The sequence below is a fragment of the Epinephelus moara genome, chromosome 21 (genome assembly GCF_006386435.1).
Source record: "Epinephelus moara isolate mb chromosome 21, YSFRI_EMoa_1.0, whole genome shotgun sequence".
Lineage (NCBI taxonomy): Eukaryota > Metazoa > Chordata > Actinopteri > Perciformes > Serranidae > Epinephelus > Epinephelus moara.
The window spans coordinates 36,458,791-36,482,109 of NC_065526.1; the positions used below are offsets into that span (position 1 = coordinate 36,458,791).

General features: G+C 39.6%; 1 protein-coding gene across 1 annotated transcript in view; it reads left to right on the top strand.

Moving 5' to 3' along the window:
* LOC126408818 (xenotropic and polytropic retrovirus receptor 1 homolog) overlaps positions 1 to 23,319 on the top strand; it is a 65,499-nt gene that overhangs the window by 23,663 nt on the left and 18,517 nt on the right. Inside the window, exons 2-7 of the mRNA XM_050074520.1 lie at positions 484 to 535; positions 17,528 to 17,629; positions 17,796 to 18,019; positions 20,282 to 20,431; positions 20,685 to 20,768; positions 21,724 to 21,805. Coding sequence (XP_049930477.1) covers positions 484 to 535; positions 17,528 to 17,629; positions 17,796 to 18,019; positions 20,282 to 20,431; positions 20,685 to 20,768; positions 21,724 to 21,805 — 694 coding nt within the window. The remainder of the gene's footprint in view (positions 1 to 483; positions 536 to 17,527; positions 17,630 to 17,795; positions 18,020 to 20,281; positions 20,432 to 20,684; positions 20,769 to 21,723; positions 21,806 to 23,319) is intronic.

Here is a 23,319-nt window from a genome sequence, read left to right on the forward strand (position 1 = left end):
GTTCTTATTTCCAGCATTATCACAATAACAGACCTCAGACAGGCCCGTTAAGTCTGTGGTGCCTTATACGTCACACTGTCAGTGAGTGAGTCTTAAGGACTAAAGAAGTATGGTTCAAGTTAAACACTACAACAGTGTATGGGTTAAATAAAGTTTGACTATATAATTGAATATTGGGACTAATCATAGAAATAAAAAAAACAAAAAACCTTTTTTTTCTTTTTCATTACTGAAACTGCCAATTAGTGGCTGTGAATAACAAAATTTTCATTTGTGGTGGTTCATTGTTTGTTGTGAGAAAACATTTATTCAATGGGATCTAAGTGTGTATGTATGGGGGCATTTGACATAATGTAACAGGGATAACATTGATGGGGCATAAAAAAGCACTTGGCTTTTTAACAGCATGGAGACAATGTGAATACTTCATGTCATTTTTTAATATTTGATAATTTAATCACTTCTCTCTCATTGTGTCTGCAGGCTTTCAAAGAGATGCTGTACGCTGCTCAGGACCAGGCCCCATCTATTGAAGGTATTCCACATGCACATCACACACATCAATAAGGTCTACCACTCTAGGGTTGCAAAGGGTTGGAAATTCTCCAAGGGAAGTTAAAGGGGAACTAAACCCCCCTCTCTGGGCCTTGCTGCAGGGAGAGGAGAGAGGGCTTCCCCGGAGGTCAGGCCTCTTTACCCGGTCCCTCTCCTCCACACTTTGGCTTATTTTCACCCAGCCCAGCACTGGTACCTTGGAGAACGGTCCATCGCTGCGGGGAGAGGGGAGAGGGCTTCCCCGGAGGTCGGCCTCTTTACCCGGTCCCTCTCCTCCACACTTAGACTTATTTTCATTGTGCCGATGGTGGCTTGGAAACCCCCCCCCAACTGTGTCACACGGGCAGAAGGGAAGGCGGCTGGAGCTCAGCCGGTCCCCTTCTCCACACTTTGACTTATTTTATCCTACTTGGTTCTATTTCTCCCTCTCTGGGAGACTGGGCTCTCCCTCACCGCGCAGCAGCCCACCGCATCCATCCATCCATCCATCCATCCATCCGTCCATCCACCCCTCCCTCCCTCGCGGCCCCGCACATATACCCCCGAGGCTCGGCTCTCTCTCACCGCGCAGCAGCCCCGCACATATACTTCCAAGCCTCGGCGCCTCTCCTTGACCAACTAACCTAAATACTATAAAAACACTACTAACTGTAAACCTACACTAAAATACACTACGCTAACAATACAATTCGACAAATTACTAGCTATTCTCTCTGCTCTGATCCAACCTACTCGCTATCAGTTTGATAACTGCGGACAGAATGGTTTTATAGTAAGGGGAGGAGGAGTAAAGGGAGGAGGGCAGGCTTTAGCGTGGACGGTTAGTGACGTCATTCGCCCCGAAAAAGAGTCATTTTCCTCCAATGTAATGTAATGTAAATTCAAATGTAGTAACCAGGTTTCAAGCTGTAGAGGGCACTCCATAGCACATTTTTAAAATAAAATGTAGATTTTCAACAGTTTGCACTAAACTGTCAAGATTTTGAGCAGGATCAGTCAGTAACACTACTATACAACCAGAAACAATGATTATCAGCTGAAAATAAATGGTTTTAGGGTTTAGTTACTCTTTAAGGGTTGGGAATTTGGGAATTTTTGCACACCTTCAATATAAAAATCGTACCTCATTAATAGTTATCTGATTAGGAAGGAGGATATACACAAAAAGCAATACTTGATCTTATGGCACGTTTTGGTCGATATAATGCCCATTTAATTAAATTGTAACCATGCACTGCCCTCAGCAGCACACTTTTCCATCATATGTACAAATCATTTATCAGCATCCCATTAGATAGAAATTCAGTGAAAAGACAACCTTCTGCATGCACAATTTAAAAGAACATTTCCCCATCTGTTGACTTGCTAATTAACTCACCCACCACATGGTTCATTTCACATTGTATGTATTTAGAATAGGGATGCACCGAAATGAAAATTTGTGGCCGAAGTCGAAGCCGAATAAAATTAAACGCTTGGCCGAATACCGAGTACCGAATAGCGAATACCGTTGTTTAGTTTTTCATTGGCCCAAGTTTAAATCATTTCTATAAGCCTTGTTTAATCACTGTTATTTTTTTGTCAATATAATTTTTACAATGTTGTCTATGAGAAATAATTAACTGCAATTCAAATGCATTTCGCATAAATAAAATAAAAATCAACCAGCCACCCTCCTCCCCTGACAAGTAAAGAACAGTCCCTTCATAAGTAAAGAACAGTCCCTAAAGTGCAGTGAGGTTTGTGGACCGTTACCTGCCACAAAGAGAGAAATGTGAACGGCTCATTTCTCCTCTGACACGTCACATACCTGAGTGCCGCCACGGCTCGGCTGTCCAGGTACTACTGGGCAGTCATGACGCCAAGAAGAGGACATTATTGGAGCCAGACTTCTCCGTTGCCGGTAAGCGTTATCTTGCACCGCGGAGCACTATGACCGCCGTATTTGACAGGAATACATTCCTGTCTGTGTCTGTGACCCCCGTTCAACCCACAACCGGCGGGATTCGCCTTTTGTTTCTGCTGCTGGTTGAAATCTGTACTGGCACAGCATGCTGAATTTATTTGATTTATTTTGCTCGCACAAAACAATTTTTAGTAAGAGTAAAATATCGCCACGCTGCCGACATTTTACTCCAGCCAGGCTGGCTGGTAAGTGAATTTTTTTACCAGCCAGGCAGATATTTTACCAGCCAACCAAATAAAAATTGCTTTTAAGTGTTGTAATTTGCTATCAGTATTATTTAGCATGTCATTTGGGTCTTGTATGCGATTCTCAATCAATATTTTAATAGTGTGCACTAATATTAGTAATAATGTATGCTAAAATATGAATAACTGTTTCAACAGTTAAGTGTAATATTTGGGTTAATAAATTCTGTAGTATTCTTACTACAGTGCAAAAAGAATCTTTCATTAAGGAATTTTACATGAATCACTGACTTCAGTCCCCTTTGGACAGTTGAGACATAAGATTTTAGCTCGACCAGACTGCAACAGCAGGGCCTGCCCTATATAAACATGAATGTCTGACCAGTGGTGGACAAAGTATTCAACGACATGACTTGAGTGAAAGTAAAGATACTCTTGGTCAAATATTACTCCAATACAAGTGAAAGTTGTTCAGTCTTTTTTTTTTACTTAAGTGAAACTGCACCAACTGATTAACATACAAGTAAAGAACAGTCCCTTCATAAGTAAAGAACAGTCCCTAAAGTGCGGTGAGGTTTGTGGATGGTTACCTGCCACAAAGAGAGAAATGTGAACGGCTCGTTTCTCCTCTGACACAACACATACCTGTGTGCTCGGCTGTTCAGGTACGTTTGGGCAGCGATCGCAGCGCACCGAAATTCTCGCGCGAGCCGGAGCACTTCCATTCACATCAGACGCGCATTTCTCCACGCCGGTCGACAAGCGGTTCTGCTCCCAGCTGTTGTCTCCGTCACATTTGGGGCTGTTTTTCCATCATGGGTAACTGCCTGGCTTGACACACTCGCTCGCAGCTCGCGCAGAAAATAGACCAGACGCCGAAACGATCACTGCAGGGCAGCTCCGCGGCTGGTGTGGATGACACAATCGGTTAACATGGGCGCTGAAAGGAAACTGGCTTCGCTTCTCAGCGCTTCGAGGCTATTCACAGTGCTTCCGCGGGCGGCGTGGCCCTGGCGTTACGTGACCAGAGATTGTTTCTGCCTGAAATACACATTACTCTGCCAAGAAACCAGCCGATACCAGCACCGTTCTACAGTAACAAAAAATGCATTTTGCCCTGGTAAAAATATAACTCGCCAGAGTGGCGAATGGTCTTAAAAATTTACCAGCCAGAGACAAAATCTACCCGTAATTGGCGATTTACCAGCCAGAGACAAAATCTACCCGTAATTGGCGAGTGGCGAGTGTTAGTTTTGGACCCTGTATGTATAATTCGACAAATGAATGCATTAATTTGGCAAATTAATGGACTATGTCTACTTATGATATGGTAAAAGGTTTGTTTCTATCTCCATATGACATGGTGGTTTTGCACATTCAGTCAAGTAAATCTTATTTACCACCATTTCTTAACGCGTGTAAGTGGAGCTGTCATTTTAAAACCTGATTCCGTTACTTCCAAATCAATCCGCTATCAAAATCAGCTGGCAGAGCCATGAAACTTGCTCAGCATAGTTAATGCGTCACAAACAGATGTTTGCCCTGGCTTTGGTTAAGCATATTTAAAGTTTCTTTAATATTGTTCAAATGTGAAGTGATGGGTGAATCCTTCCTAGTTGTGCTTCACTTGCTGAAATGGAGGTCTGACAGCAGAGCTTTGCCATTCAGCTTACGTTCATTAGCTGTGACGTTCAGAGACAACAGGGAAGATGAGTAACTACCAACGTGAATGCGATAAAAACTCAAAGTCATTAATATGACAGCTTTATTGAATGGTCTATAAAAATGATTTCACTGACTTTGGAGTGAAAGTGTGTTTTAGCTACACAGCAGCACAAAAGAGCACCATTCCTCTACGTCAAACTCTGAGGTCTATTTACAGAATGTGCTGTATCCAAAAACACACCGTTTAGGGCATAGAGGAAGCTCCTCTTTTGTGGAAGTGGATTAAGTTGTAAATATGTCTTTCCAGTTCTCTCGAGGCAACAATAATGCCTCATGGTATGAGCGTGATAATGCACTCTGTGGAGTTCTGTTGTAGAAAACAATGGACTTGGTAGAGAAAAGGCCTCTCTTGACTATCAAGATTGGCACGTGCCGTCCTCTACCTCCAGCACCTCAATTACTTTTTATATGGGGCTACCTCATCCTGCATTATTGCTTAATTATGTGCCTTTGTAAAAAATATGCTAACAACAGCCACAGTATGACCAAAATTTAAGGCCTCAAAGAGTCTCAAAATGTCTTAAAACCAGTTATCAGAGGCGTTATTTTTTCATCATGTAATGACAGGCCTCTTTGTGCCCCTGAACTGCACACTCTTAAGGCATTACAAAACAGCGTGACCAGCACAATTTGTGTTTTCCGGGTATCTTTCCTTTCATCTTATTTTGACAAACACTGGCAAAAGATTTTCACCACTATAGAAGCCTGTTTTCAGTCAGAAATAATGACGTAAGGGAACTTAAACCTTAGAGTAAATCCCCAACAGCCACAAAACAATGTAATTTGTGAAGTTTTACCAGAGCATCAAAAAGACACAAGCCTACCCCTTATGCCAAACCCAAACCCATGCATATTGCTCTGATACAGGTCGCTTGCACTGCATTTAGCTTCACTTGTAGATCTGCCAGCTACGAGCTACCTATCGATCTGATGGCATGTGTTTTGCTGTGTGTGTTATTAGTTTCATGAGAGGGTCATCAGACTCTCGGACCCACGCAACACACAAAGGGACTTGATTTTTTTTTTAAGTCCTTTATTTACACTGGTATCATTAACATTTCATTCCATTAAAGTTACTTTCCTTATTTTTTTTAAAGATTATTTTAATGGGCTGTTTGCCTTTAATGGACAGGACAGTATGTGAAATGGGGAGAGAGAGTGGGGAGGGACACGCAGCAAAGGGCCGCAGGTCGGAATTGAACCCACAACCACTGCAGCAAGGCATCGCCTCCACACATGGGGCGCCGGCACCATCCATCACACCACCGATACCCCATTACTTTACTTCTTAACAATATACAGTACAATATTTCAGGCAAAAACTGATTGAAACAAAATTAAGCATTTATAAAGCATATCGTATTCTCATAACACCACCATCATAAAATCATTCAGACTATCATAGCCACATGAAATCTGAAATCCACCCATACTCTAAATGCCACAAAAAGGGAAAGTAATTGTTGGCAGGAAACATTTTCTGTCTTGTTTTTTCTACTCTATAGACAACTCTGCCTCTCCTATCTCAAAATTCAGATGGTTGCAATCTGCAACCTCACCGCTGGATGCCACTAAATCCTACACACTAGACCTTTAAAGCCATTAATCTAATCTTAAAGTTCAGTGTTCATGTAAACAGCATTCTACATAATATCTTAAACCTGCATAGTATCCTGATCACATTTTATATTTTTCTAACTATCTGCACACACATTGCTAGCACATCGATAAGGCTGTAGTAAAAAATCTTGGTTTATTGAAAATCTAACAACTCTTCAGCCAGTCAGTTGGTCGATGAAGGAAAAAATCTGCATGTTATCTCTAGATTAAAACACCACAGTGCACTAAGTGCACTCTACCTGGTAGCATTTTGTGTCCACCAAAGCTTTTTTTTTCCCTGTGACATGGCTCAACATTAACATTTGCCCAGAGTAAGTTAACTCTGTGTTTAGTCAAGTGGAATGGCAAAAGTGAAAGACATCAACATAATTTACAACCATTGATTGTTTTCTTCCTAGATTCTCTCTTGATATAGGGTGCTTACATCATGCCAAAGTGGTACCCTACAAATGCTGTAAACAGTTAAATGGATTTTGCATTAAAGAACATTCAAAGGTGGAAGTAAACTCTTATGAATTCTGGAGTGTTGGAAAGCCCGTGGTAAATTGGTGGTAAGGTGCATCATCCAGACACAGAGATAGACAATCTGACTGCTTTCATCAGTGATTGGTCATATGTAGTTTTGAAAATTGGGAGTGTTCCTTAAAGTACTCCCCGTATCATTCCACATCTATGTTTTTAGCCATGCTAGCAGCTTGGCTCAAGGAAATAGTCGGTCCACCACTTTCCTCCAGACTGAAATATCTCAACAACTATTGAATGGCTTGCCATGAAATTTAGAAATAGTTCTCAAAGGATGAACACAGTTGACTGTGACTGTGTTGAGTATTAAACTGATTAAATTTGCCATTAAATTCATGCTCCCTTCAGGATGAATATAAAAACATTGATTATCCTCTGATGTTTCCTCTAGCCCCATCATCAGGTCAGAACATTGACTTGTCCACTACTTAGGTTTATGATCAAACACCTTCAGAGAAAGAATCTATCTTATTGCGAAGTAGGTTTTTACACACAAGGAACTACCTCTTGTGAATGGCTACATATCTATACACATAATAAGGAGAAAAAAAAGTAAGACATATTCCTGATATGGCTCACTGACTGACTAATTTGCAGCATGGCCAGTGGATCAGACGCTATTCCTATATATGGCTCTGTTATATGCAGAAGTCCATAGTCAGGCTGGTATTGTGTGAATCACACGTTGTTCCATTCTCATCTTCTGGCTGAGGAATAAATCCACCCGACTGTTAGTGCTCGCACTGTCTGTCATTGTGTTTATTTTTTTTTCCTCCTGTTTATTTTAATAATTTTTTTCTGTGTCTTGGACTTGGAAGTACAGCCAACATCAAACATATCTGGAAAATGATTAGTGATATGGTAGTCTGTAAGAATCCTGCAAACATCTGCTCTCCCCTAACAGATTTGTTGCTTTAAACAAAATAAACGACTTCCCCTAACTGCCCCTAATTTCTGCTTGAGTGTGTGTTTTTGTAAGCTCTTGTAAAATTAGTGGTAGTGATGCAGAGATCAGGTTTTTTAAAACCTACACCAACTTGGCCCCTTACGAGACCCAGTCCACCCCACCTGACCTGTAAACATGCATTAATCAATAACCCGAACCCAACCCTCAAACTTGCAAACCGGAGCAGTTTCTAGTAATGACCATCGCTAATAACAACCTACTTGCAGTTGGTGCCAGTAAATATCACCTCTTTTCTTTGTTTAAAAAAGAACAAATGTAAGAGGACAGCAAGTACTCGCCCATCTTTAACTGGTAATGTATTAAGTATGATCTTGAGCGGACAGCTGAAAACCTATGTGGTTTGTTTACATGAGAGCACAGCTGATCTTTACAGTGGTTTGTTTACATGGTGTTACAGAAATGCATATTTAGCATATGCTTGCTTGCTGTTACAGTGTTAGGCCTACATATTTGCAGAGGGAAATGTTTTTACCGGAGGGAGTTAAATATGTCAGACTTCAACAGATTTTCCTGCTCAAAAGCCTAATAACAGAAAGCCTGAGCATGGCAGCACTATGATACAGCGGCTTGCTGTCTAAAAGAGACAGAGAAAGACAAAGAGAAGGCGTGAGTTGGATTATTGCACAATGTTTCTGTAAGTTATTAATAACTTACTCAGAACAATGCTTTGTTACTTCATGACCCACCTGCCAGAAATCCCCAATATTTTCTAACAAGCTTATACAAACCTCCGGACCTACAGCTGTGGGTCGACTTGTGTATCATTAGTTGGCAGTGTAAGTATTGCTAATGGTGCTAAAATTGTTAACAATGCTAAAAGGGTTTTGCGGCTCAAAATGAAGCCACTTACTCACTTGGGCAACCTGAGGGAGGAAACCAGATGGTGGCTACCATGTTACCATAGCAGTAATCTCCAAATGAGCAGCACCACTGGTTAGCTCCCATCTGACCCGAGTGGTGTGCAGTGTGGAGCAGCCAAGGCTAGCTGGATGTCTGTCAGCAAAGTCAACATAAAAAATAAAAGGCAAGACAATGTAAAACATCAAAATTTCTCCACCTCTGAATGGATAGCACTTTGAGATGCAGTGCTAAAGCTCACTGAGTCAATAAAGCACCAGACTAAAAGGAGAGGTCTCTTGTATTTCCCATCATGTTGTTGTTGTTCTATCAATCTCACAAACCATCTATCACTTTTCTTATCCCTCCATCTTGTACCGTGGCCTCCCTAATGATCCCTCTGACTTTTTCTGTGGTTCACTCTCTTTCAACTACTGTCTTTCACCATGTTTGTCTCTCCTTCATGTGACTGACCTTATCAGCTGCTCTGTTTGGCAGAATTATGCAATTTCACATTAAGCTGCAGTATCAGTAGGTGCTTGCACAACAATAATTGACCACAAAAAATCAGTTGAAAATCCCTTCAGTTAGAGTAATAACACTTCTACAGGGACTGAGAGGTGACTTTAAAAAAATAAAAAAATAATAATTATTATTTAATGTTGACAGTGTTTGTTTTGACATCAAGCTGCAGTTACTCTAAGTCTCATTCACTGGGTTTTGGAGTTCTCACATATAATTGACTGGTATACAGTTTGGAAAGAACCACTTAGAGAAAGTGTGCAACTGTGCATCATACCATAAGAATACACAGGAGGACTTTTAGCAGGCTTTCCAGTCAGGCTGTTTGACTGATGACAACACAGGCACAAAATGGTTCATGTGTCCCCGTAAATTGTTTGCTCTGCAATTATGCTATGCTAACACTGTACCTAGAGTATGTTGACATAACATAGTAGAATGACAGGAAATAGTCTTTTTCTTTTGGAAGTTCACAAAAAAATATGTTTGCGCAGGTATAGACAGATGCGTAAATGATCCTGTGATAGCATGAATTAGAAGGAAATTCAGTGACAAAAATAATGAATGAACCCTATACAACAAATGCCACCTGTGAACATGGTTCTCCATCCTTTCTGTGGAGCTCTTAGTAATTCTGTGTACTAAGCCTATGAGCATAATGTATTGTTATGACTGAGTAATATATATACATATATGTTTGTATACATGTGTATATGTATGTAAAACATATTCAGTAGTCAAAAAGCTAAATCAAATTAGAATTATGCTATATTCACATCTGTTGTGACTATCAAAATAATGAGTATTGTAAACAGATTTGAGTAACACTGTTATGGCTTCTTTAATCACATTATTCCATCAGTGGGTTTTTTTAGGGTGACGCAGAATTCTGATGACACCACCTTAGATTTAAAAAAAAAAAAAAAAAAAAAAGTATCTTGAATGAATATTATATTCAATATCACACTCACATTACAAGCCAAAAAAATAATCTAAATTAACTGCTGAAGGAAAAAAAAAAAAGGCTGCCCTTTCAAAGTTTGAGGTTCAATTCATCAGTCGGAGACTGCTCAGTTGACTGAGATTACATCAAGTAGACCAGTCTTTTTTTGCTAGTCAATGTGCTGTGCCGTGTACTTCCCTGGAGGTTTTGGTCCCCAGATTTTGCTGCAGAGTAAATGCCCTTGACTTTCCAGATACTTTGGTTCAGACAGCTGTGGACACATTGCAGCAGCACAGAGGAGAGACTCTGCACCATAAGGCTCTAAGATAACATTATCTTCTCTCTTCTGCTTAGAAATTGTTAATTTACAGCTCACAGCAACTTAAGATGACACAGTTTTTGATTTTTGTTTGATATTTAATGTCAGCAAAAAAATGTTGCACATTTCCGATCTGTCGTTGGCACCATTAGCTTGTTCACAATGTTCAGCTGTATAATAATAATAATAAAAAAAAAAGACATGTTGAATATTTGTTTGGAACATCAAATCTGATTCTGAGTGGGGTACAGCCCTTAAAAAAAAACTGCAGATCCTGATGGGTCTGGTGATGAGTGACATTACTTCAGAAAAACCTTGTGTAACAGACTGCTTTGTCAGAAACTGCTCTGGCCTTCCGACTGAGGTCAGAGAGCTCAGGGGAGACTCCTTTAATGCCCCACGGCTCAGTTGCTGCTTACGGGGGGGGCTAACCTAACTCTGCTTAACTCTCGAGTGGCTGTAGCATTTATGTTCTGACAACTATTCCTCACACTAAGCATTCAGTATTACACTCACTGTTAACTGTGAACCTGACATCCAGCTCACCTGCCGATCCTGAGTGCAGTCATACACACGCACACGCACACACACACAGCAGTTAGAGCTCCTGCAAAGGCTGCAATACACTCTGTGGTTTTCTGACAGTAATTATATTTAGTTTTGTTTTGTCCTATATCTTGTCAACACACCGGCATGTTATCTTTTTGTATCCCAACTCATCTGCATTTTTCCAGGATATTGAGTCGTTTTGTCTCTCTTACTGGACACACAGGGTTGATTACATTGCTTAAAACTTCGGGATGGGAATGAAGAACCAGTCCAATTTGTGCTCATTCATTCCTATCAATTCCTTTATTCATACATGTTTTTCTGACAGGTGCGCATGGCAAAACAATATTATCAAATTCATGGGTCTACAATTCTGGAAACTTAGAAAAAATAAATAAGGGTGGGCTTAAATGTAAGAAATGCCATGTATTTGACACTCAACACACAAGTGCCCTTGCCTCCCAACCGAGCACCATGTATGTTTCTGAGGTTGAATATCTTAGATAATACATAGGTTTATATATTATAATGTTTTTTCTTTTACTTAGAAAACCTAAATGAAAATAAATGTTATACAAATATTCTCTCATTTCATCTACTGTACACTGTGTTCAGACTCAGATAATAAAACAACTGTATTGACTCTGAAAACCTGTAGGCCTACTTTCTTTTCTTTTCTTTTTTTTGCAGAAAATTGATTAGGAATCAATAAGGGAATTGACAAATAATAGGACCAATAAACTGAATTGGCGTTGTTACTGATAATATCTGATATATTCCCATCCTTATTCAAACTGCCCTTTTAAAAATGTTGACTCAACTTATGAAAGTAACCCACAAAGACAACTTGTTGTGTATTTGGACCTGCATAGTTGGATTCTTGGTTGTACATAAGGGGTAGGTGGATGAAGAAATGAATTTATCAAACATGACTAAAATTCGGTTGGTGACTTTTCGATGAGTTTCACAGACCTACTTTGTATATTGTTTTTAATTTGTTTTTTGGTTGTAGTGGCATATAGTAGTATAGAATTAAAGAACCTTGCTGGCTGGGAATGTCATATTTAAAGGTTTGGTTTGCTGACATAACAAGAAATTTATTTTCTCATTTATCTTTACCTGATTATATCTAACCATGCAGATGGATTTGTTTTTTTTGTTTTTTTGCCAAATTGTCAAATTTCCATCTCTGAAATGTTTTTCTCCACTCCATCACAATGGAGGTGTGTAATGTTTGTTTATAGTGTTCAAAGTATTGAAGATATGATTTTTTTTTTAAATCCAACAGCAACTTGACTTTCCAAAAGCAATGTGCTTATTATCCACAGACCTCACTGTGAGCAGGATCAACCAGAACTACTTTACCCTGAAGAATATGGTTCCTGATAAAATGCTGACAGCATGTTCTGTGTGTTATCCAGAGCATAAAGTAATGAATGTAACCACCATGACGTCACCTACTGGTTTGTGGATTCCCATTCCAATGCCTTGGCATTTTGGCCATCGCCATCTTGTGTTTTTTTTTTTGGGGGGGGGGGGGGGTGACCATCTTTGGACGAAGGGGTTGAGCTAACTCTAACACTATCTGCTAGCTTGGTTAGCATGGTGCATATTAATACAAAGTAGCTTTGTAAGTAGCTTTGTACTTCCTCTGGCGGGAAGGTTCCATGGGCCGCATGTTTGACACCCCTTCTTTAGAGGGTTTTTGAGTACAACTAAATGCTGAAGAAGACTTTTTAGACAGCCAGAAGGTTACAGTTAACTTTCATGAACTGAAAACACACTAAAGTAGCAACACCGTCAGCTATGCCTGTATCTGGGGTTACACAGTGGTTACGTTACCTAACCAACATTGTAGCCGTGGTAGCAACTTGTCAATAGATGGCACCCACCTGTCAAAACTGAAAACTCCTAAACTCCTCTGATCAGCTCCTAATTTTGAAACTTAAAGCCTTGATAACATATAAACTTCACCCCCTTACTATTTTAATGAAGTAGAAATTAGATAAAGAGGCCAAAACTGTTTTTTTTGTACCAGGCTGTAAACATGTTTATTTCTGCTGTAAAGTTGGGCATTTAAACAAAGGGGTCTGTGGGGATTGACTGGCTTTTGGAGCCAGCCTCAAGTGGCCATTTGAGTAACTACAGTTTCTGGCCCTTCTGCGTTGGCTTCATTTTTCAGCCTTGGGGGTTGCTGCTTGATCCACAAGAATGGGGACATTGTAAAGAGAGGTTGACTGGGAGAGAAAAATTATTTTTAATGCTCTGAACACTGTCAGTGACATTCCATTTATGTTTATTGTATTGAGGGGGGTGCAAAAATTGCATTATGGGGAAAAAAAAAAAGATATTTAAAAAACTGGACAACTGACATAATCTATCTGCATGACTAGAAAGCACCAGATGAGGAGAGAAAATATTTTTTTGTTACTTGCGTAAAGCGACCTTTAAGTGTCATGTAATGCTGTCCCTCCCTCTAACTACCTTTGAGCGAGACACAGAGCTACGTTGGCCGTGAGCACACCTCTGCACCTGGCTACCAAGTGTCAGTGTGTGTAACTGTGTGAGAGTAAAGCAGAGTGTTGCAGAAAAATAGAGCTAAAAAACATCAATTGTCAAATGGAAAGTATAGCCTATTACCCAGAGACAGACATGCCATAATGATAATAATGATAATAATCATGATGACATGAGTGGAGACACAGAGAGAAAAGAGCCGAATAAGGCCAAAAAGGGATAAGGAGATTACTGTAGTCTGACTGTGGTGGCTGTTTGTGTGTTTGTGCACTGGTGAGAGAGAGTTAGAGAAAGAGAGAGAGGGGGAGGGAGGGAGTGGTTGGGACACTCCAATTTAGTTAATTTGGTGTCTTGTCTAAAAGCAGCCAGTCTGAAACACAGTGAATCACTGAGTCTGCAGAGTCTGACTCAAAACCACCTGCCCGGTCTGTTGTTTGGTTGTTGTTGACGTGACAGTGGGTACAAGTTAGTGGTTGGACACACAGGTTCACTCTGTCCTTTTTTGATTGAAATTACAGGACTCTGTTCTGGTAAAACTATAAAAAAAAACATTTGACTCAATGGGAGGAACAGGAATTAAATGTTTTAGCATGGTGTTTGGGAGACAAGTAAATATAACACTGATATCAATACGATTCTCCCAAACAAGATGCTGTCACGTCACTTGTTTTGAAAACGATCTTAAACTTTGATGGACAACTTTATCATGTGCAGTTTCCAAAAGATTGGTTTCTAAATTTAGTTTGTCTCATCTGTCTTATTACCTCTACCAAGGAGATATGTTTTTCAGCGCTGTTTGTCTGTCTGTGAGCAGAATTACAGAAAAACTATTGGCCTGATTTTTATGAAACTTGGTGAAAGGTGAAGATTAGCCTGGTGAAGGTGAAGCATGGCTAAAGGAAGAAGCCATTCAATTTTAGAGTAGATCTGAATTGCAGGGTGGATTCACAAATTATATTTTACTTTCATTTAACATGCAATGAATGCGCATGGCTTTCACCTCGGACATCTCAAGCAAACATGGAGGTGGCTGAGCTGGAATGGCTATTAGCATTGCAGTGTGGCTAGCGTTTCGTTTGTTTTATGAACTTGTGGTACAGACTTAAGTTTTTTTGACAGACCGCAGTAGGGATGTACAATGTTGGATTTTTGCCGATATCCGATGTATAATAGCTCATTTGGCTGATAACCGATATCGATATATCCACTTTTTTCCCCACCTCATCTTAGTGAACATCAGTCCTCTGTAGTGGAATTAACATCATATTATGCATGCATACTCTTATCGTAATGGCTCATCAGAAGATGGAGATATAAAATAGGATGCTTTTCAATGTATGTAATATTCATTCACTGTGCAAAATGAGAAAAAGCATGTTGGACCATTCTGATTTCATTCATTTTAAAGCCAATACTCGCTGATATCGATGACTTGCCGAAAATAGCGTGCATCCCTAGATATCAGCAGAAAGTTTTAGAGAATGGCTGTTTATCTTAAAGTTTAATGCTGTTCCTGCTTTTGTTAATTAGTGTAGTGATAAAGGCTTGGTGTTGAATGTATCCAAAATCATAGAAATAAATATTGATTTCAGACATATCAGAGGTAACATCAGTGAGCATTATTGTCAGCTTTTGTGTCAAAATCAGACATGATGATAGCCACTTGAATTTGAATACAAAGGGCGTGTTTCACTATTTTCTTACATTTTATTGACAAAATGATTAACTGAGGAGGAAAAAATGGGTAGATTAATCGATTATGAAAAGAATTAGTTAGTTGCCGCCCTAATTGTGACAGAAACGTGGTCAAATTTCTGCATATTAATCCAAAAAGGTGGTCTTTCAGTGCAGTGGGACATTTTCACCACTGGTTGATTTTGAGCTTTGGTAGTCTCGCCATCAGACAATCAGAGATCTCTGCCTTCTGATAGTCTGGGGACACTCCTTTCTAAAGTGTGTTTAACACACTGGAGAAAACGGCCGGCAACAAAGCAACACCTCTTGCATTTTTTAAAAGGACACGCCCTCCCGGAAATGTGCGCTCCCCCTTTTCTCGTCCGCAAGGAAACAAACGCACAGAGAGCTTGAAAATGGATGCAGAGAGATTTAACTCGGTTTCATCAAACGTGTGTTAAGTCCACAAGATTGTGGAAGTGAAGGACTTACAGCGATTTTGTTTAAAACTTTTAACGCAGTCAGACTATGTTTACGAGCACAAGAGTTCAGCGAACCACCGAAGGTCCGCCCTGCAGATTTACTATTGGTTCTGCAACGTAGGGAGTTTTTTTAAACTCTGAAATTGTATCTGCCCATCTAAACACAAAATCAGGGAGAAAGTCATCAGTCTTTAGTTAAGCAAAGCGTCTAAAGACTGACTTGTGAGTCTAGAGCTTTGGTAACACTGATTGCCTGCAGCAAAATTCTGACAGTGTCAGAAATTCTGACAGTGTCAGAATTTTCAGACCAAATTCCCACAGTGTGAAGGCTGCTATGAGCCATATCTACAAACCAGCCAATCATAATACGACATCAAATGATGCACAACACACCTGCTGGCGGGTCATTTTAGAAAAAACTCACACAAAACAAAGTGATGGAGGTAGAACAGAAGAACAGCACCATGGCCAAATTCTGTGTGTTGTTTTGCTCTATTTTGAAAGCATGAGAGCACAGATTGATAATGCAAGCTGACGTAGCAACATCATAGCAGTACAGTTCACCCTGCATTTAACACACAATCGGACAACCTCAACAACCATGGAAGATTTTTATTAGACTCATCTCACACACTGTAACATGCAATAAACATACAGTACATGATTGTTGTTATAAGCCATCTTTTCGGATTGATTGTTTGTAAGTCTGAAAGAGCCATAAATACTCCTTAAAAAATACAAAAAAAGAATAGGAAATAAATAAATGTGCAAAGAAGATGACATTTCATGTGTCAGCATCTCTGCACTGTAGTCTATAGTCATAGACCAGGATAGGGATGAAACAGTTACCAGTTTGACAGTAAACAACGTTAAAATTCCAGATGGTTAGTATTACCATTTCAAATTTTAATCATCATTGAAACCATGTTTGATTACTTTGAAAGACTTACTGTCCAGAGTTGACCAGAGTTAGCAGCATGCAGCACATATGCAGCGTGCAACATCGGTTTGTTTTGCTGTTGCCTTGCTTACAGAGTGGGCGTGCAGCAAAAAAAAAAAAAAAAAAAAAGTATTCAACCTTCTGCCACTCCAGAAAGCAGCGGCCCTCACTGTTGACTTTACACTTTTTTGCTATGGCCATGTCTTCTACCTCGCAGGAAATGCCTGCTGTTAGGCAGCCATTCGTTTGCTTGTTAACATCCGTTTATGAAAACACATTAGTTTCGTCTGCATAATTCCTACTTTGTGCATGTCTACAAACTGTGTGATAGTCCTGCATTGTGAGGTGAATGGAAAAAATGTAAAGTGATCCAACATGATTAACTGATATGTGCAGTTGGCCACATTTAGTATAATTCATACAACAAGCAGGGGGCTATTTAAAAATTGGTCCATGGGCCATGATTGGCCCCCAAGCCAGATTTTGCACATGCCTGATCTACAGTGACACAGATGCTTGAGCAAGAACTTCAAAGACTGTCCTTTAACGTTATTGCACATTTGCAATGCATATAGTTTTCATGTGTTACCATACCATAAGGTATTGGCCATGCAATTACTTTAATGTTTATATACACAAAAAAATTATGCTAATTTTGCTTGTGGCTTTCAATATAAAACTTGGTGAAATCATTTCAGTGTGTTTAAAAGTACTTTTTTTGTCATTCATGATTTATTATAAAAAGTATGCAAACCACATTAAACTTGTAATGTATACACTGCGGGAATAACAGCCCAGTTACACACACTAAAATATCAAATTTTAAATATTTAAATTTAAGGCAAATTAAGCTAAGACAGATTCAAGAGTTCATAGAAACAAAGGAGAATCCACCTTTTGAAAACTGTTGCCAGAGCTGGACTCCCTGCTGTTGTCTCACTGCTCCATCTGCTGGTCAGAGCAGGAGGGTACGCAGGCCTTGCTGCATGGAACATGGAATTTTACATTCACACACTCAGTCCTCCATTCCTGCTTGTCCTTGTTGTGCCTTTGCTGTCCTCTCTTCACCTTCCCTTTCTGTCCTCCTGTTTATTCTCTATGTAAATGCAGGTTCATTAAGGTGGTTTGATCAGTGCTGTGAGACAAATAGTCTTCACTCTGTTCTTCAAGGTTCACTAATCTAACAACTGGTATTTTCTTGCAGTCACAGATGAGGATACCGTTAAGAGGTACTATGCCAAGTTTGAGGAGAAGTTCTTCCAGACATGTGAAAAAGAATTGGCCAAGATCAACACCTTCTACTCTGGTAATGACGACAACTACTGCCTCTGCTTTACGCACACACATTCATATACTTTAAAGCTAGAAATCTCTCATTTAGATATAGCTCTGGCAGTTTGTTTTGCTTATTATGCTGCAGAGGCTTTCTATCTTTAAAATCATCCTCATCTCTTTCCCTCTCTTCCCTCCAGAAAAGCTGGCTGAGGCTCAGCGGCGATTCGCCACACTGCAGAACGAGCTGCAGTCATCATTGGATGCTCAGAGGGAGAGCTGGGCTAACGGGCGGGGCCTGAGGAGGAGGAAGACGGTGTTTGCCCTGTCGCAGCAAGAGCGATGCAAACATAGAAACATAAAGGACCTGCAGTTGGCCTTCTCCGAGTTCTACCTCAGCCTCATACTGCTGCAGAACTATCAGGTGCATATTCACACACGCAGACTAAAGACATTTGAAGAAACAGAGTTAGACTTCAGGCTAATCTTCATTTGTTGTCCCTGGCAAGATGTTTAAAAAGCACCCTAAAAAAGGTAAAATTTGTTTTATAAAGTTCATATAATATATACAGCATAATAGCCATTAGCTATTGGGTTATTGGGCTCACAGGCTGATACATACAGCTGTTGCAACCTGAAAAGGCTCACCAGACTATTCATAAGTAGGCTGAGAGAGAGTGTTTTAGGCCAGATAACTGATTGTAATGTCTTTGTTGTGGCTGCTATAGATGTGATATTAATAAATTAATTCACAGCAAAAATGTGAAGAGGACAATAAATATTAACTTTAGTTTGACCAGTTTTGCCATTGTCAGTGCAGTTTTTTTTAAACAAATTGTGTCGTGCTCAGACTACATGATAACAGCCGGATTGTAGCACAACGTGGCGTCGTACTGTGTTGGCCTATGTGTCGTATGCGATAATCCTTTGTTTTATCCTGGTTGTATTGCATCACAGTAGACGACAACCAACGCTATGTCTGGGACACCTCATGATGTCCGGACAGAAAGTCAAGCATGTTTGATTTTCTTTTTGTCTTCCTCAGCCGTTACTTTGACCAATAGAAACACAGAGCGATCTGCTGCCGTAGACAACTGTAGGGCAACAACACCACAGCCTTTTTGATATTTCCTGTAGAGATGTTACCACACAGAGTAAAAAGGCAAAATTATTGCATGAAACAGCAGAGGCACTTAAGCAACCCACTGAGTTCTGCCAACAGCATCAGGCTAGCACAGAATGTGGTTTCTTCATAATAGAGAAGGGTATAAAGGAATAAAATTAGTAGCAGGGCTTTTACTTACCACAGCTGCAGAGGGTGCTGGCTTCATTTGAAACAAACTACATAAAAAACAAGCCTTTTGTTGTTATTCCCTCTGTATTATTCTATTTTTACTTTTAATCCGTCCTCATTTGCCCTGTTAAAATTAACGCATCACACCGTCATTTCAAACTCAACACTTCCTGTATTCATTTCAAATTAAATAAATTAATTAATAACTTTGGATCCCTTCATATTCTTAAAAAAAGGCTTTTAATTGTGAAACATTTGCAGGAACTTGTTGTAGAGGATTCAGTGACCTGCATAGTTCACATGCATGCTTCAAATGTAACTCCTGCCATCTGCCGCCACTTTTTACATTACAATATTAACGTTTCGGCTGGCACATAAAAAGCCAAAATGACTGAAATAATAGTAATAATAATAAAAATATGACAAGAATAATCCAATGACATCATGCACATCATGAAAGACGACCAGTGATGATTGGTCGCGGACCAACATGTAGTCATGTCTGTCGGCCAAGTCACAGCAAGATTTTATGATTCCACAATTAAATAATCTGATATGGTGACTGTCGGAGCAGACAGAAATGTGGTGTAGTCTGAACCCAGCATTATCAATACGTTGATACTAACAATGGATCAATAGACTATGTGAAGTGTGAAAGGTGTCATAGTGATGAACCATCATAGAATTATCACTAACTTTGCAGTTCCTCTCAGCTCTACTGAACTACCTAGCCTCTTTTAGCTCATTATTATGGTATGGCACTTTTAGTTTACTCTCACTGCTCTACAGCAAAACACTGATAAAGCCACTGTACACTACCTGTCCTTCACCAAAAGACAAATCTAGCTATTAGCTGGTGAGCGTAGTGGAGCATTTAGCAGCTAAAGAGCCAGATATTTCCCCTCAGGAGTTGATAAAGAACAGCGTAAAGAGAGTGAATACTGGACTGACATTCATCATGTGGACACAAACACAACTTCAGATAAGTGCTGGATTTGTAATTAAGCAGCTGTTTGTTAGCCTGTTTGTCATAACAGCTTTATAATATGTGTTTTCAGCTTGTTCCCGGCCCCTGAGACAAATCAGTTCAAACAGCTTTAAGTAATGAATGGAATAATCCTCAACAGGATGTGGTTATAATTACACTTGTAGATTAAGCCATTAATTTTAGAGATATAATTTAAGTCAGTGCAAATAGGGGTTATACTGCACATTCAGTTTGCATTCGATCTGCTTTACTAAATACAGCTAAACCACATGTAGAGCCTTTTGTCATATTTAGGTCACTTATAGTTTGACATCTTTCATCAACTGTGTTTACTCAGCTGCTTTTGACAGGTCTGAATCTTCTTTCATGAAACACCATCCATGTCTGTGTCCCTGTCCCTGTAGAACCTGAATTTCACAGGTTTCAGGAAGATCCTCAAGAAGCATGATAAGATTTTGGAGACGTCGAGGGGGGCTGACTGGAGGGTGGCCCATGTTGAAGTGGCTCCGTTTTACACATGCAAGAAGATCACACAGCTTATCTCTGAGACTGAGGTGCACACGTACACACACACACACACACACACACACACACACACACATGTAGATATTAGTGTAAACATGCTCAAATTTATAAATGCTTCATTGGCATTGCTCTGGTCAATTACAGTAATGCTGAAGAAGTTTATACAATGTCAATATGTAATTTAAAGGCAACAGTAAGAAAAACTTACCTGCCATCAGTGATCAGTTATTATTAGTTAGGTAACGAGCAACCCTCAAAATTCTTTCTCTATGTGTCTTTCAGGCATTGGTCACAACAGAGTTGGAAGGCGGTGACAGGCAGAGGGCCATGAAGAGGCTGAGGGTACCTCCTCTGGGAGCTGCACAGGTCAGACTCTTTCACACACGCACGCACGCATGCACACACACACACACAATCAGTCAGTATTAACTCAACATGCCCTGCTGTCACTTGATCTTCCTCTATGAAGGATCAGACCTCCAAGGGCCTCCTGTTGTCCTGTTAACTGCTTATAATCAAACTTTCACCCACAGAAAGCTCCCTTTCCTAACAGTTGCCAACAAAGTGACGGACCAAGTACCCAATTTAAATTGTCATGAAATGAACCCAGATAATTGCTGTCCCAATAAGTTTGTATTTCCTTGGGGGGAAACAAACAAATCCGATCATTATGAATTTTGCTGACACTTTAAGATGGTCTGTCTAATAGATTCCTCTCTCTGTCTCTGTTTCTTTTCTCTTTCTTTCTTTTTTTTGCACCCAATATCACCCTACAAACTAAACTTCTCTCAAATTACACAGTCAGTAATATATTATTATACTGTACATGGTGACAGCTGTCCACTCTATCCAAACAAATAGACCATGTTATGCCTTTACACTGAGACCTTTATTTTTTTATTTTTTGTTACATGTATGACATCTACATTAAGAATAAGTTGCAAATGCAATTTCAAATTCATTATTAGTTTGACTTATTTGTTTGGGTAATGAACAACAAGCTCAGAGAATGTGGTTATGCTGAAAGATGGTCCAGTTTTTTGACATGTCTGCATGTCCACAATTTGTAATAACCCTGATATATATGTGTATATATCTATATATCTATATCTATATCTATATAGATATAGATATATAGATATATGTATATATATATGTACTTCTCTGGACATTCGTGTTATGAGTTTTATAGAGTGACTGAGTTTTCTGTGTGTTCAAATTTGAATAGTAGATCAGTAGGTATATATATTACTCCTGGGCAGCTGGGCCTGTTACTAATTGTGTTGTCGTGCTCTGACTGTGTGTCTGTGTCTTCCTACAGCCTGCTCCTGCTTGGACCACTTTCAGAGTCGGCCTTTACTGTGGAGTATTCCTTGTCTTAATAGTCACTGTGGTCATTACAGGTAATACACACATTCAGCTCTTAAACAATTGTTATAAAAATTGTGCATCTAAGAATATAAGATTTAAAGGTTTGAAATATTTAATCATCTAGTGACTCAGGCTTTAGTTCCTGGAAAACAACTGCCAGTGTGTCCAGGCCAGAAATATACAGTACTTAAAATATTTGGCAAACATTGATCATAGCAGAACACACAGTAGTGTCAGGGTTAGTATTAGGAATTAGTGTGTTTCATGACTTGAGTGGAATAACCTATTTATGTTCTTTACATTGTGACATATGGTGGGCTACTAAGGTTTTAGAATAAGTAGGCTTTTGTTCTCTCTGCATGTCAGTTTGTCTGATTTGTTCAAATAAAAATAAGTCAAAATGTCCTCAGTATACTTCTTCTAAACATGCTGTAGAGACAAAAATTCATAAAATAAAATTCATTCATAGACGCAGAATTCATCGATAATATTGGAAAAAAAGTAGCAACTAGAAAAGCACTCGGAGAGCGCAGACCTCCGCCAAGCAGCTCGGATTTCCCGCCATTTTATTATTTTATCCACTTTGCTTCAACCGATCACCACCAAAATTGTATCATCTGTTCCTTTTCATTTCATCAAAATCTGTTCAGAACTTTTTGAGTTATTTTGCAGACAAACAGACAAATCCCGGCGAAAACATAACTTCCTTGGCGGAGGTAATAAAAAAACTGGACAAAATCATTTTGTGACTTTGTTGTGTTTTTAGAATATATTACATCACCAAATGTAGGGCTGGGTATCGTTTAAAAATATTGCGATACCAGTACTAATACCAGTACCCTCAAAGTGATACAGATACCAAGAGAGTACTTCATTTGATACCTTTGTTTTTTACTTCATTTATTACCCATTGTGTGAATAGAAGCACTGTGTAAAATTCCACCAGAAACCACAGGATTGTAGTGTAGCCATACTTTCAAACATTTTGGTGGCATCTCTTCTCGCTGAACTGCCAACACTTTAAAATACACTGCACTCAACTTCACCACACCATAGACTGTATTGGTTGTAGCTGCTGCAGTAGTGGGCCAAATACATGTTACATTATGTCAAAGAATGCTTGTGGTGATTGGCTGCAAGCAAAACCATGAAATAGTTTGTTTTTTATAGATGTGGGTACAAAAAGGACAGGATGCAGGTAGGGCTGGGTGATACATCGAAAATACTTAATTTATCATGTAGGGCTGGGCAATATGGACAAAAACTCATATCCCACTATTTTCAGGCTGAATGACGATACACGATATATATCCTAGTATTTCCTACTAAGTGGGCTACATGTTCACTTGCAAGCTTTGGCTCTCTCCTTCTCACAGACACATGCAGAAAACTCACAAACATGATACATAACACACACTCCCCCGCCCACCCAGATCAGTTTCTCCAGAGTGACAGTGTGAGTAGGCGAAGCGCATGTCTTTGTACCTGTAGGGCTCCAGGTTGCTATTATTCATTCGCATTTTGTGACCAAGGAGCACCAGTGCAG